This window comes from Heterodontus francisci, chromosome 6 (genome assembly GCF_036365525.1).
Source record: "Heterodontus francisci isolate sHetFra1 chromosome 6, sHetFra1.hap1, whole genome shotgun sequence".
Classification (NCBI taxonomy): domain Eukaryota; kingdom Metazoa; phylum Chordata; class Chondrichthyes; order Heterodontiformes; family Heterodontidae; genus Heterodontus; species Heterodontus francisci.
Genome location: NC_090376.1, coordinates 120,034,057 through 120,047,110, shown reverse-complemented (window position 1 = coordinate 120,047,110; position 13,054 = coordinate 120,034,057). Strand labels below are relative to the sequence as shown.

The 13,054-nt window shown below is 42.4% G+C and overlaps 1 protein-coding gene and 1 long non-coding RNA gene across 5 annotated transcripts in view; one reads left to right on the top strand and one right to left on the bottom strand.

Annotated features, from left to right (window-relative positions):
- Positions 1-13,054, top strand: part of LOC137371502 (B- and T-lymphocyte attenuator-like) — a 59,279-nt gene that overhangs the window by 22,363 nt on the left and 23,862 nt on the right. The window contains exons 2-3 of one of the 2 annotated variants that reach the window (XM_068034194.1): positions 1,681-2,010; positions 9,143-9,178. In XM_068034194.1, the coding sequence (XP_067890295.1) occupies positions 1,681-2,010; positions 9,143-9,178 (366 nt within the window). The remainder of the gene's footprint in view (positions 1-1,680; positions 2,011-9,142; positions 9,179-13,054) is intronic. The other variant, XM_068034195.1, reaches the window with a different exon arrangement.
- Positions 1-13,054, bottom strand: part of LOC137371506 (uncharacterized) — a 36,188-nt gene that overhangs the window by 16,643 nt on the left and 6,491 nt on the right. The window contains exons 3-4 of one of the 3 annotated variants that reach the window (XR_010975232.1): positions 12,731-12,891; positions 7,283-9,051 (exon numbers count right to left, since the gene is read on the bottom strand). The exons of 1 other annotated variant lie outside the window; for it this stretch is intronic. This is a non-coding gene — a long non-coding RNA (uncharacterized lncRNA). Of the gene's footprint in view, positions 1-7,282; positions 9,052-12,730; positions 12,892-13,054 lie in introns of those variants that run through there. One more of the 3 variants, XR_010975234.1, reaches the window with a different exon arrangement.

Sequence of the window (13,054 nt, the reverse complement as noted above, 5' to 3'; positions counted from 1 at the left end):
CAATCAGATCGAGAAATAAAAGGTTGCTTTCAACTAAAAGTGAATCCGTGAAACTGTTGGATTGGTATACAAATCCCAACTTGTTCACTATATGATCATTTTAGGGGAGGAAATCTGCCATTCTTTCTTGGTCTGGCCTATATGTAACTCCAGAACCACACCAACAGAGCTGACTCTTAACTCTCCTCTGAAGTGGCCCAAAAAGCCACTCAGTTGTATTCAGGGCAAGTAGGGATAGGCTATAAATGCCAGCAATGCCCACATCCCACGAATGAATAAATGAAAAGTTCATGGGTCTGATTGCTGGCTCACTAGAGTACATCCCACAGACGTGCAACAAGTGATATGTGATTAGTGTGATGAAGAACAAGGTTCACCCTTTACTCCAATCAACAAAATCACAGCAGAATAACATGAGTACAATTCCCAGCACTTATCCCGGAATGACGATCTCTGACCATTTTCCATTACCTTAGGGGTCAATTACTAAGGCATCACTTAGACTGTATTCGGCTCACTGACTATTCAGGTGGTTCAGGCAGCTGATCGCACCTTGTTAAAATAGGATTACCTGTCATTATGTCCTTTCAGTCACCCTCTTCCCCCTCCCCTCTGCCTCTTGTCTCCTCCCCCTCCCCTCCCCTCCCCTCCCCTCCTGTGAGCTCTAGACATGCAGCAATTTTTAAATTTTAAACTTTTTAAACCAGGGACAAAGATAAGGCAGGCGGTCTTGCTGTCACAGCCAGAGGGAAATGCAGGAATTAATCAACAACATAACTGACACAATAGAAAGCTGGGATCCTCAGGATTATGAGCACTATGTGTGTGTATCAGCCCAATTCAGCTCTCCCTGGGTGAAGTGTTGTTTGATCTCCTTGATATTGTTATTACAAACCAAACTGGAGATGAAGCAGACTAGAACTCCTTCTCTATCTCTCGGTCTTTCTCTCTCTCTCGGTCTTTCTCTCTCTCTCTCTCTCTCAGTCTCTTGGTCTCTCTCTCCCTCTCTCTCCCTCTTGGTCTCTCTCTCCCTCTATCTGTTTCTCTCTCCCTCTATCTGTCTCTCTCCCTCTCTCTGTCTCTTGGTCGCTCTGTCTCTCACCCTCTCTCTGCCTCTCCCTCTCTCTCTCTCTTGGTCTCTCCATCTCTGACCCTCTCTCTCTCTCTCTTCCTCTGTCTCTTTCTGCATCTGTCTCTCGACAATCAATGAGTTCAAAAGCCACTTGAAGGAAATAGACTTATAGGGCTATGGGGATTGAGCGGGGGAGTGGGGCTGACTGAATAGCTCCATGGAGAGCCGGCATGGACTAGATGGGCCGAATGGCCTCTTTCCATGCTGTAAATGACTCCATGACTCTATCTCTGTCTTTCTCTCTCTGTCTCTCAGTCTCTCTCTCTTGCTTGGGTCATTTCCCCAGTGTGAGTAACAGCACTGGCCATTTAGTAGAGAGAGAAGATGAAGATCCACTCCTGCTTACACCAGCCGTCACGTTTAGTGGGAAAATTGTGTTGATGCCAGTGTACCTGGCTTGTAATGAGAGTGTCTTTCCCACCTGCCATATTGGAGGGCACTTAACAGCCAGGAAATGGGATCTGCACTGTGGAATCTCAGGAGCATTGTTTGCAAATTTCTTTGTGTGAAAACGACAATAGAAAAACATCTGAACTTTTCTTTTACAGGAAGTGATCTTTGTTCATTGAGGGTAGGATGTCCCAGCATGATGCTCAATTACTCTGTTGGAGACAGTCTGACATTGAATTGTACAGTACTGTATTGTGCAGCAGATCGGCCTATTGTACACTGGTGTAAACTCCATTCAAACAGCTGCCAGCCACTGACTGAAGGATACAAGACAACCCTGAGAAATTCTTCCAATGCCACAGAATATGAAATGCTTCTAGCTTACACAATCTCTTCGCTTAACCTGACCGACAGTGGCACCTATCGTTGTGAAGCCACAGTAAGGGATACACGTGGAATGGGAAACGGAATCACTGTGACTGTGTTCGGTAAGTGCTGATACTTCTATGGCTGAGAATATTCATCCACCAAAACATTTTTCCTTCGTATCAAAGAAATATAATTTCACTGTCTGTTTCATGACTGTTGTCTGGAAATCTCTGAGGCTGAATCAGACAGTTTGAAACCTTACTGTCCCATTTGACCCTGAGCTGTGTTTCTGACCCCCATGCCACTCCATCACTAAGACAACCTACCTCTACCTCCATAACATTGATCGTCTGCGACCCTGCCTCAGCTCATCTGCTGCTACAACCCTCACCTGTGCCTTTGTCGCCTCCAGACTCGATTATCCCAGTGCTGTCCTGGCCAGCCTCCCACCTTACACATCTGTAAACTTGAGGCCATCCAAAGCTCTGCTGCTCACATTCTAATTCACACCGTACGATTCACCCATCACCCATGTCCTCACTGACTTACATTGGCTCCCAGTCCAGCAATGCCTCAATTTTTAAAATTCTTCATTCTTGTATTCAAATCCCTCCATTGCCTCACCCCCTCCCTATCCGGAACCTCCTCCAGCCCTACAAACCTCCAAGATCTCTGCATTCCTCCAAGTCTGGCCCCTTGCACATCCCTGATTTTCATCACTCCATTGGTAGCCGTGTATTCCCCCCCTAAACCTCTCCACCTCGCTACCTCTCTCCTCCTGTAAGATGCTCCTTAAAACCTAACTTTGAGCCCAAGCTTTCACTGATCTGTCCTAATATCTCCTTATGTGGCTCAGTGTAAAATTTTGTCTGACTTACGCTCCTGTGAAGCGCCTTTGGGATGTTTGAAGGTGCTATATAAATGCAAGTTGTTGTTGTTGACAGCCATTTTTTGGTGTAATTATCAGTTAATTTTCTCTTTCTCACAGTTTAATCTCATTAATATAGAAACCACCAGTTCCTTTTGTTCCTTGTTCAAAATATCCTTTACCAGCTGAGAGTTCTAACCTTCTGGTCCACATTTTCCAAATCTATAGTATTGACAATTGAACTTCCCATATTAAAGACTGTGGCTGCGTCGTTCACTAAACTACGTTTACTTCTCTTTCCCTTTATTACTCCCTCATCACCAAATTCTTGTCACAGCAATTGTTGCAGTAATACCTTGTACAACTCTCGGGTCTTCCCAGGGGACCAGTCAGTTAGCTGGATATCTGAGATATTCAATATTACCGGTAACAACTCATGCTGTGTATTATATACAATTTTATGAGCTTTTATTATCGCAAGCCCATTTTCTGGTCCTGCAGTTAGGACAGGGCAAGGGAGATCAGTCACTTGTGGCTGCTGGGTCGTAACCTTACTCGTTGGTAATTCGGATGTGGGAGTAACTGTGAGGCTTGGTGCTTCTTGTCCGTTTAATCTCACGACCTGGATTAGGAACTGTCCTTTTTTATTTTTCCCAACACAATAGAGCCAATAGCCCCTATCATTGTGTGGTTTCACACATATTGATCAGTTTCTACAGTCTTTATCATCGGAACCCGAGGCCATGTGGTGGGTCCCTGAAGGTGGTCCCTTTTGGGCATTCGACACATACCCACTGTCCAACAGTAACATTTACAAGAAAGACCCATCTCTCGTCGGAGTCTGGGACTTCCATCTTCCTGTACAAGTAATCCACACCCTGTCTGCCTAATCCTGTCCTCCACTGTAAAAGAACCCCCAACAAAAATTTTGATTGCCAGTTTGTTTGCTGGCTCCTTCCCTTGTACACCCCACACCCCCACTGATTTTGACACAAAAGGTCCCTTGAGGGCCTTTGCTGTCAAAACCTGACACTCATGGGGTTCACCCTGGTAGATTAAATTGCTGCCAGTTGTTTTTTTAGGAGATCATATCAAGGGGCTGCCTTTAAGGCAAATCCATCAATATGGTTCCTGCAATACCCAACAAGGCCCAAAATTGATCTCAGAGCCTTAATATCTTGTGGCAGTGGGAGTTGGAGGATTGTCTGTACTCACATCTGCCCTATCTCATGCTTTCCCTGTGTTATTACTATTCCCAAATAGGAAAACATTTCCTTCATTATCTGTGCCTTTTTAGGGTTAACTTTCACTCCGTCCTTCCAGAGGAGTCAAAGGAGCTCCTCCTTACTCTGTGCCAACCGCTGGTGGAATATCAACGGACTATTATGAAATGTCTGGGGTAGACATGTCCAGGTGAACTGTTGTCCCTGGAATGTAAATGCAAATTTATATTGACACTCTTGTGCCAGCGGGATGGAGCAAAACCCATTGCTAATGTCCAACACAGTAAACCACTTAGACTGGTTTTGTTTTTCTTTATTTCCTAAAACTTTGATTGTCCTCTTAAATGTCAGATAAATTTCCCTTTGAGTGCTTTAAATAACCACTCATATCAATTAAATTTTGTTTATCAATTCCAATCTCTTATGCCCAGACTTGGTGGTATTGCATTTTTTTTTATATACACAGTAAAGACAGAAGTGCTTGCAACTATCTCTCCTTCTCCAGCACTTTGTCTCATTGATGAAGATGCTGTGACATTTGATGTCTGCAATTAAGTTCTTAAATTCTTAAAGCTGCTGGATCTCTTGCTGTGACATCAGTTCTCATGTGGCCTTGGAATCTACCATCACCTGCTTAAAAAAAAAGAATCCATTGTGGCTCTGCCCCTGAGCCCAATGGGTTAATTTGTCCAATTATATCTGTCAATTTAGAAGTTTAAAATTTAATAATATATATAAATGTTACTTTCAGCAATACAAAAATTGTGTGTTGGATTAAATGGAAAAACAATAGCTGCAGCGAGGTTAATTTCTTTGTTTGTCTCCAAGGGGGTGGAGCAAAACATTCTCAGCTGCGTCACTTTATGTAACTTTTTTTTCTGATCGAAAAGAACTACACTCCATTTTAAATGGTTTTTTGTCAATTCTTTTGGTATCCTTAGGGTTTGAAAATAACAAAATAATTAGTAACATTCTCAACTCCAAAGGAAAGCATCTCCATCAGGAAAGACAGCATTTTAGATTAAACTCTAATTGTTTCCAAACTTTTAGCATCTTTTGTAAGAAGTTTCTAATCCAAGGATTTTTTTTTTACACAAAGACGATTCCAAATTCCAATTCACGGCAATAAACATTTAAAAATCAAAACTGCCGATGTTATATGAGCGAGTCTTACGTCCGGAATTAAAGACGCCCTCAAAACTTGACATAATAAACTTGAAAGTTCATTGTGGCCACAAATGTAATTCCAATTTTCTCAACTTAACAGGTCAGTTAACCTTAATAGTATAATCTTAATTCAGGCTTAAGTTATAATACTTATTAACTATACACAGAACACAATAGCACGTGCTTTTTTTTAAAAAGAAAAGGTACATTCCGTCATTTTTCTTGTTCTTCCTTCAGGTGCTATTTACAATGACTGTAATCAAAGCAAAAACTAAAGAAAAAGTTATTTAACATTCTTAAAACAAAAGATTTAACACCAGCTTCTTAAACAAACTTTAAGCAGACAGATTCTTTCCCATATCTCCTTTGTTTATCCTTCGCTCCCTTAAACCAATATCCAATTCCTAACATTTGCTACTTAAAACAGTCAGTAAAACATGTCTTTAATTTAAACTGCAAAAAAAAACAGATTTTAAACTGGAACTCCAATTAAAGCAGTGTTTAAACTTCAAATTGGATTTCTGCCAAACATCTTCAGACCTTCAAGGCTGAAGCTCATCTCTTAGAAAATTGTTTATTGCCTTTTCATAGTTGCAAAACCAACTTTTAAAATAAAAATAAAACTTTAACTTTAAATATAATTCAATTTTATACCCCACTTCTGTGTGCACAATCTTAAATTGAACTAAACACTGAACAACCACTTTTCACACTCATTCCATTCCAAACAACTTAGAAAATTGATTCCTGTAATGGGTTATGAGTTCAAAGTACCAAAATCTGTGTAAAATTCCCTGTCCCGATGCCAAGGAACACAAAGGTTCAACTAGTTCACAACCAAAACATGACTCAAGGTTCCCACAAAATATACATGTGTTAAAAAAAAGAACAAGTAACAGACTCATGCTTTCATCATTAAGGCCAGACAACAAATAGTTAATGACTGTCAATTCAACAGAACACAAGCTGCACATCTAAAGGACATTCATTTCATTCATGGAAGCTTCCAACATTCACACATTTGAATCAAAAGACACAGTAACTTGTTTTTACTCATTTGAAATTTCACTAAAACAGTCTTTTTGTCACTCTACCATAAACTTAGTCATGGAGCCCTCTGGCCCTCAGTTATTAATGGGCCAAAGGTAAGGCCAAGGTGGGGGCTGAAGCCTCGATTGGGGGTTCAGGCACTTCGGGGTGGGGGGGGGAGTGGGGGTGGTCATCCCAAGGACTGTAACCATCATCAGGATACTTATTGGCCTTATCTGCCAAACCGGCCTGATTAAAGTTGTCATTGTCATCATCCTCCCTATCCGCCAACACACATATTATACCCCTTTGTGCTGAGAGTTGAGACTGTAGTTTACTTATCACCTGCTGACATTTCATATACTCTGCTGACTGGTACACCCGCTCCTTCTGTGAGCGGTGCAGAACTGGCAATGCAGTCTGTAAGTCAGAGCATTTCAGTTCCGCTCTTGTGAGCTGTTCCATCGCCTTGTCCGCTTCCCTCTCAGCCTTACTGTGACTGTATTCAGCCTTTTCGACCTGAGACTGGAATTGGATTAAATGCACTACCTGTGCTGCACTAACTGTTTCTGCCTTCAGGACCCTATCATGACACATTCTTTTCTTTTTCTGACTTCTGCAACTCCTGCTTCAATCTTTCAACTTCACTCTCTTTTTCATCCAACTCCTTCATACAAGCAGTGGCTTTCACTAACTTAGGTGCCCGTTTGGCTTGGTGAGTATGCATATCCTCCCAATGCTGTACCCCAACAGACCCCTTGCCTGTGTACCGTTTAATGGCAAAATCTATCCACAAGGGCCACTTGTCCTTCAAGTATTCCCAGCATTCCAACTCCCACTGTGGCCTGGCCAGGGCCATAATTACTCAACTGTTGTCCTGTTTGTCAACTCAATTACTCAACCGTTCACCAATCTGATCTGTCAAACTCGTAACTTTGTTTTTTAAATCCGTTCAAACGTGGTGAGACTATTCAAAATAACTTGAAATAGCACTACAACCGAGTCCCTGTTCGGATGCAAATTATGTTGTGCCTAATCCGCACTTACTCTTAAAGAATCCATGGAAGCTGATTGGTGAAAGGTATATTAATATTTTATTCACACAGTATATCAAAGTACAAGCTCTCACTACTTGTACAGTATACTACCCGACAAGACATGAGGTGATCAGTCTCGGACTTGCGGCTGCTCTTCTGTTTGGAGCTGCTGGCTCAGGGTATCTTCGAGTGTTCTTCCTCGGGCTCTTATGCCTTCCCCCGTTTTCAGTCAGGGGTTAAATAGTGTTTCCAAGACCCTCCCCTCTTACTTATTCATAGGGGGTCTGGTATAATGACAATGATAATTCGTTATTTGGCTCAGTGAGAACCTGGTTCATTTCTTTACATTTTCCCATTGCCTACTGTAAGTCTAATCATATCTCGTGTCCATAGCGACACCTTTATCTGGCACTTGCAAGGACACTGAGTCTGCTAGCATCGTTGCTGTTCCCCTTTCTACCCAACCCTACTATGTTTCGACACACTGTGTAATTATGTGTAAACAGCCCTTTGTTTCAACTAAGTTCTTATATGTTTTTACTGTATGTGTTTTTACTGGGTCTACAGTACTGACCCTCCAACAATGCAGCGTTTACTCAGTACTGACCCTCCAACAATGCAGTGCTCCCTCAGTGCCACCCCTTTCTGTTGCAATAACAGCGTGCTGACTGGAATCAGGAGTAAATGATCTTGAAGGTGTTGTTAGCACCAGTATTGGCGATTGGCTTGATCTGTGTCACCAGGCTAAGAATCTTTTACTCACACATCAGCTGAGAGTTTCTCTTCAGGATCGAGACCTGAAATTGGAAATTAGAAAGTCTCCAAGTGTCTCCCAATGAAAGCGGGAACAGAGACATTTGCCCTCATGAGGGAGGGGGAGAAATTAAAACGGTTTCTTTCCACTCCTGGTAGCATTTCTATTACAATAGAGTGTTATTTATAATCTGCCTTTTTCCTGTTTCTCTTCCTGTATTTCTATCCACTAATCCCTTTATTGTTACATCAGAATGGATTCTCTATGTGATGCTAAGCCAGGTGATATCACAATGGGTGTTACTCACATAATAACTAGGCATATCTACACAATATTAAAGCAACTATGGACAAGGGTCCAGATTAATTCAGATTTTTATAGGTTCAGATTTATCATCAACGGATCTAAAATTTGGATCCCTGACTGCCAGAGTCAACCTTGAGCCCGTATCCATGTACTTTACTTTGGGCAAACCTTCTCGGGCAGAGGTGAGACTTTAACTCATTCTTCAGGATGTGGGCGTTGCTGGCAATGCCAGCATTTATTACCCATACTTTGTCACCCCTTGAGAAGGTGGTGGTGAGCTGCCTTTGTGAATCGCTGCAGTCCATTTGGGGTAGGTACACCCAGTGTTGTTAGGAAGGGAGTTCCAGGATTTTAACCTAGTGACAGTGAAGGAACAGCAATATAGTTGAAAGTCAGGATGGTGTGTGGCTTGGAGGGGAACTTGCAGGTGGTGGTGTTCCCATGCATTTGCTGCCCTTGTCCTTCTAGGTGGTAGAGATCGCAGGTTTGGAAGGTGTTGTTGAAGGAGACTTGGCAAGTTGCTGCAGTGCATCTTGTAGATGGTACACACTGCTGCCACTGTGCGTTGGTGGTGGAGGGAGTGAATGTTCAAGGTGGTGGATGAGGTGCTGATTGTACCACAAAGTGAATTCAGAATCAACTTTTTCAGTTGATTAACATTGTTGGTCTTCCTACTTCCTGATGAAATCCAGATATTGATGAGCTGGAAAGTGTTGTTTTTGGCGACTTGCTCATCTGTTTTTTTGCTCAGGGGCTGTGATCAGATTGATGCAGGTCTGCGCAGAGTTAGAGATAACAAATGCAACAGTTATCATATCCCACAATTCATGGTAACCTTTTTGAATCTACATTTATTTGTCTCTCTAGAATCAAAGCACCACATTGATGGAAACAACACCACTGGTGAGTCCTGAGCTGCTTTTTTTTTAGTGGCAACAATATCCAATGATTTTTGTACTAGTGTATTTTTCTCTTCTGTGCTATGATAAAACCCCAGCAAGTTTACAGTAAGCAGCAAGTGAGTTGTTTACTTGTTAGGAGCATCTTCTGGTTATATGTCCTTTACTCTAAACAATTAGGATCCTCTTGAAATGAGACAATCAGGTTACAATGATCTTCATCTCAATCAATGCTGTCATCAACAGTAGACATTGTCTCCATTGTTATTGGCTGTCTTTTCCATTGCTTAGCAACTTGAGTACAGTCATCTGATGGAACTAGAATTCTTTGCTTAGTTTGTAAAGGTGGCTGGAATACAAAGATAGAAATTGTGCTACAGTTATACAAAGCTTTTGTTGACTGGAGTCACTATGTTGAATTCTGGGCCTGCACCTCAAGAAGGTTGTATCAGCCTTGGAGAGGGTGCAGCCTAGATTCACCACAATGATCCTGGGGTTAAATTATGAGGATTTCGTAGACTAGGCTTGAATTTCCTCAAATGTCGATGATTATTGGATGATCTGACTGAGGTGTTTAAGATTTTGATAGGGTAGATTGAGAGAAACGGTTTCCTCTGGTGGTGGTAAAGCCTGGCTCGGGTATAAAATTAAAACCTGACCCAGGACCGACCCGACCCTAACCTGACCTGGGCCCCCAAGTCCTTCAATTTTCTTTCATGCCCGACCCAACCCGAAAATATCAAACACCGACCTGAAAATATCAAACATGTTATTAATACAGATAAATAAAATCGCATCAAAACGTAGATTAAGAAAATACAAAACAGCCAACCGGAACCCGACCCGACCCCGAATGCTGGACACCAAATATAGACCCGACCAGACCCAAACCCAACACATGTAGTCCAGTTTGGTCGGGTTCGGGTCGGGTAGACAGGCTTTAGGTGACGGGAGTCCAGAACAAGGGGCCATAACCTTAAAATTTGAGCCAGACCGTTCAGGGGTGAGGTCAGGAAGCATTCCTTCACACAAAGCCTAGTGGAAATCCGGAACTCTCTCCCTCGATACTACAGAAAGCCAAGAGGAGTATAGAAAGTGGAGGGGTGAAATCAAAAAGAAAATTAGGAAAACAAAGAGGGCATAAAAGAATATTGGCAAGAAAAATCAAGGTGAAGCCAAAGATGTTTTATCAATACATTAAGAGTAAGAGGATAACTAAGGAGAGAGTAGGCCCCATAAAAGACCAAAAAGGTAACCTATGTGTAGGAGTGGAAGATATTGGTATTATTCGTAATGAATACTTTGCGTCTGTCTTCACAAAACAGGGAACAATGCAGTTATTCTGGTTAAGGAGGAAGAGTGTGACATATTGGATGTGATAAACATAGGGAGAGAGGAAGTATTAATGGGATTAGGATCCTTAAAAGTTGATAAATCACCAGGGCCAGATGAAATGTACCCTAGGCTGTTAAAGGAAGCAAGTGACGAAATAGCAGAAGGTCTGACCATCATTTTCCAGTCCTCACTGGATACAGGTGTGGTGCCGGAAGATTGAAGAACTGCTAACGTTGTACCTCTGTTTAAAAAGGGAGCGAAGGATAGACCGAATAATTACAGGCCAATCAGTCTAACCTCAGTAGTGGGCAAATTTAGATTAGATTTTAGATTAGAGATACAGCACTGAAACAGGCCCTTCGGCCCACCGAGTATGTGCCGAACATCAACCACCCATTTTTATACTAATCCTCCACTAATCCCATAATCCTACCAAACATCCCCACCTGTCCCTATATTTCCCTACCACCTACCTATACTAGTGACAATTTATAATGGCCAATTTACCTATCAACCTGCAAGTCTTTTGGCTTGTGGGAGGAAACCGGAGCACCCGGAGAAAACCCACGCAGACACAGGGAGAACTTGCAAACTCCACACAGGCAGTACCCGGAATCGAACCCGGGTGCCTGGAGCTGTGAGGCTGCGGTGCTAAGAGACAGGATAAACGGTCAATTTGAAAGGCCCAGGTTAATCAAGGATAATCAGCATGGATTTGTTAAGGGAAGATCTTGTTTGACCAACTTGATCAAATTTTTTGAAGTAACAAGGAAGATAGATGAGGGTAATGCAGTTCATGTGGTCTACAAGGCTTTTGACAAGGTCCCACGTGGCAGACTGTTTAAAAAAATAAAATCCCATGGGATCGAGGGAAATGCAGCAAGGTGATTACAAAATTGGTTCAGTGGCAGGAAACAAAGGGTAATTGTTGACAGGTGTTTGTGACTGGAGGACTGTTTCCAGTGGCGTTCCACAGGGCTCAGTACTGGGTCCCCTGATTAACGATTTGGATGTAAATGTAAATGTAGGGGGGTATGATCAAGAAGTTTCTAGACAGCACAAAGATTGGTCATGTGGTAGATAGCGAGGGGGATAGCTGTAGGCTACAGGAAAATATTGATGGTCTGGTCAGATGGGCAGAAAAGTGGCAAATGGAATTCAATCTGGAGAAGTGTGAGGTGCGCATTTGGGGATATCAAACTAGGCAAAGGAATACACGATTAGTGGGAAAACACTGAGAAGTGTAGAGGAAGTAAGCAACCTTGGAGTGAATGTCCACAGATCCCTGAAGGTAGCAAGACAGGTCGATAAGGTGGTTAAGAAGGCATATGGAATCCTTTCCTTTATTAGCCAAGGTATAGAATATAAGAGCAGGAAGGTTTTGCTGGAACTTTGTAACTCATTGGTTCGGCCACAACTTGATTACTGTATGCAGTTCTGGTCACCTCATTACAGAAAGGATGTAATTGCACTAGAGAGGGTACAGAAGAGATTTACGAGGATGTTGCCAGGACTGGAAAAATGCAGCTATGAGGAAAGATTGGATAGGCTGGGGTTGTTCTCCTTGAAACAGAGAAGGCTGAGGGGAGATTTGATTGAAATGTACAAAATTTTGAGGGGACTGGATAGAGTGGAGGTGAAGGGCCTATTTACCTTAGCAGAGAGGTCAGTGACTAGGGGACATAGATTTAAAGTGATTGGTAGAAAAATTAGAGGGGAGATGAGGGAAAAACTTTTTCACCCAGAGGGTGGTGATGGTCTGGAACTCACTGCCCGAAAGGGTAGTTGAGGCAGAGACCCTCAACTCATTCAAAAGGAGTCTGGATATGCACCTCAAGTGCCGTAATCTGCAGGACTACAGACCAAATGCTGGAAGGTGGGATTAGAATGGGTGGATCGTTTTTCAGCCGGCACAGACACAATGGGCCAAGTGGCCTCTTTCTAGGCGTTAAACCTTCTACGATGGTATGACTTTATAAAAAGCTGTTGAGGCTGAGGGTGAATTGTTAATTTCAAAACTGAGGTAGATAGATTTTTGTTGGGTAAGGGGGTTTAAGGTTTACAAAACCAAGGCGGGAAAGTAGAGTTAAGATACAGGTCAACCATGATCTAATTGAATGGCTGAACTCGTTCGAGGGGCTGAATGGCCTCCTCCTGTTCCTATTCATGTGTTCCAATAAGATTTTAAAATTTAATCAAAGGGAGGTGCGGAGAAACTTACCCTCGTTTTATGGCCAAGTAGTCTAACCAGTTCCAGAAAGATCTCAGCATTAGTGGAGGTTAATCTGTTGCTCCTTTGCAAGTTAACACCTCAGTATTGTCAGACTTTGCAATTCTGCTGACAGTTCCTTCTGTCTCTGTGGGAGCCTCAGACTAAATTCTCTACAAAAGAGGCATATTTGACAAATTTATAAAATAATGCTATTATCACTTTACTACTAACTTCACAGGAAAGGTCCCTGCAACTTTCCCTGCTGCTGGAACCATAATGCTGCCACATGATTGAGTTAAAGCCCTGGATTTGAGAGACACTGTTCCCAGGGAG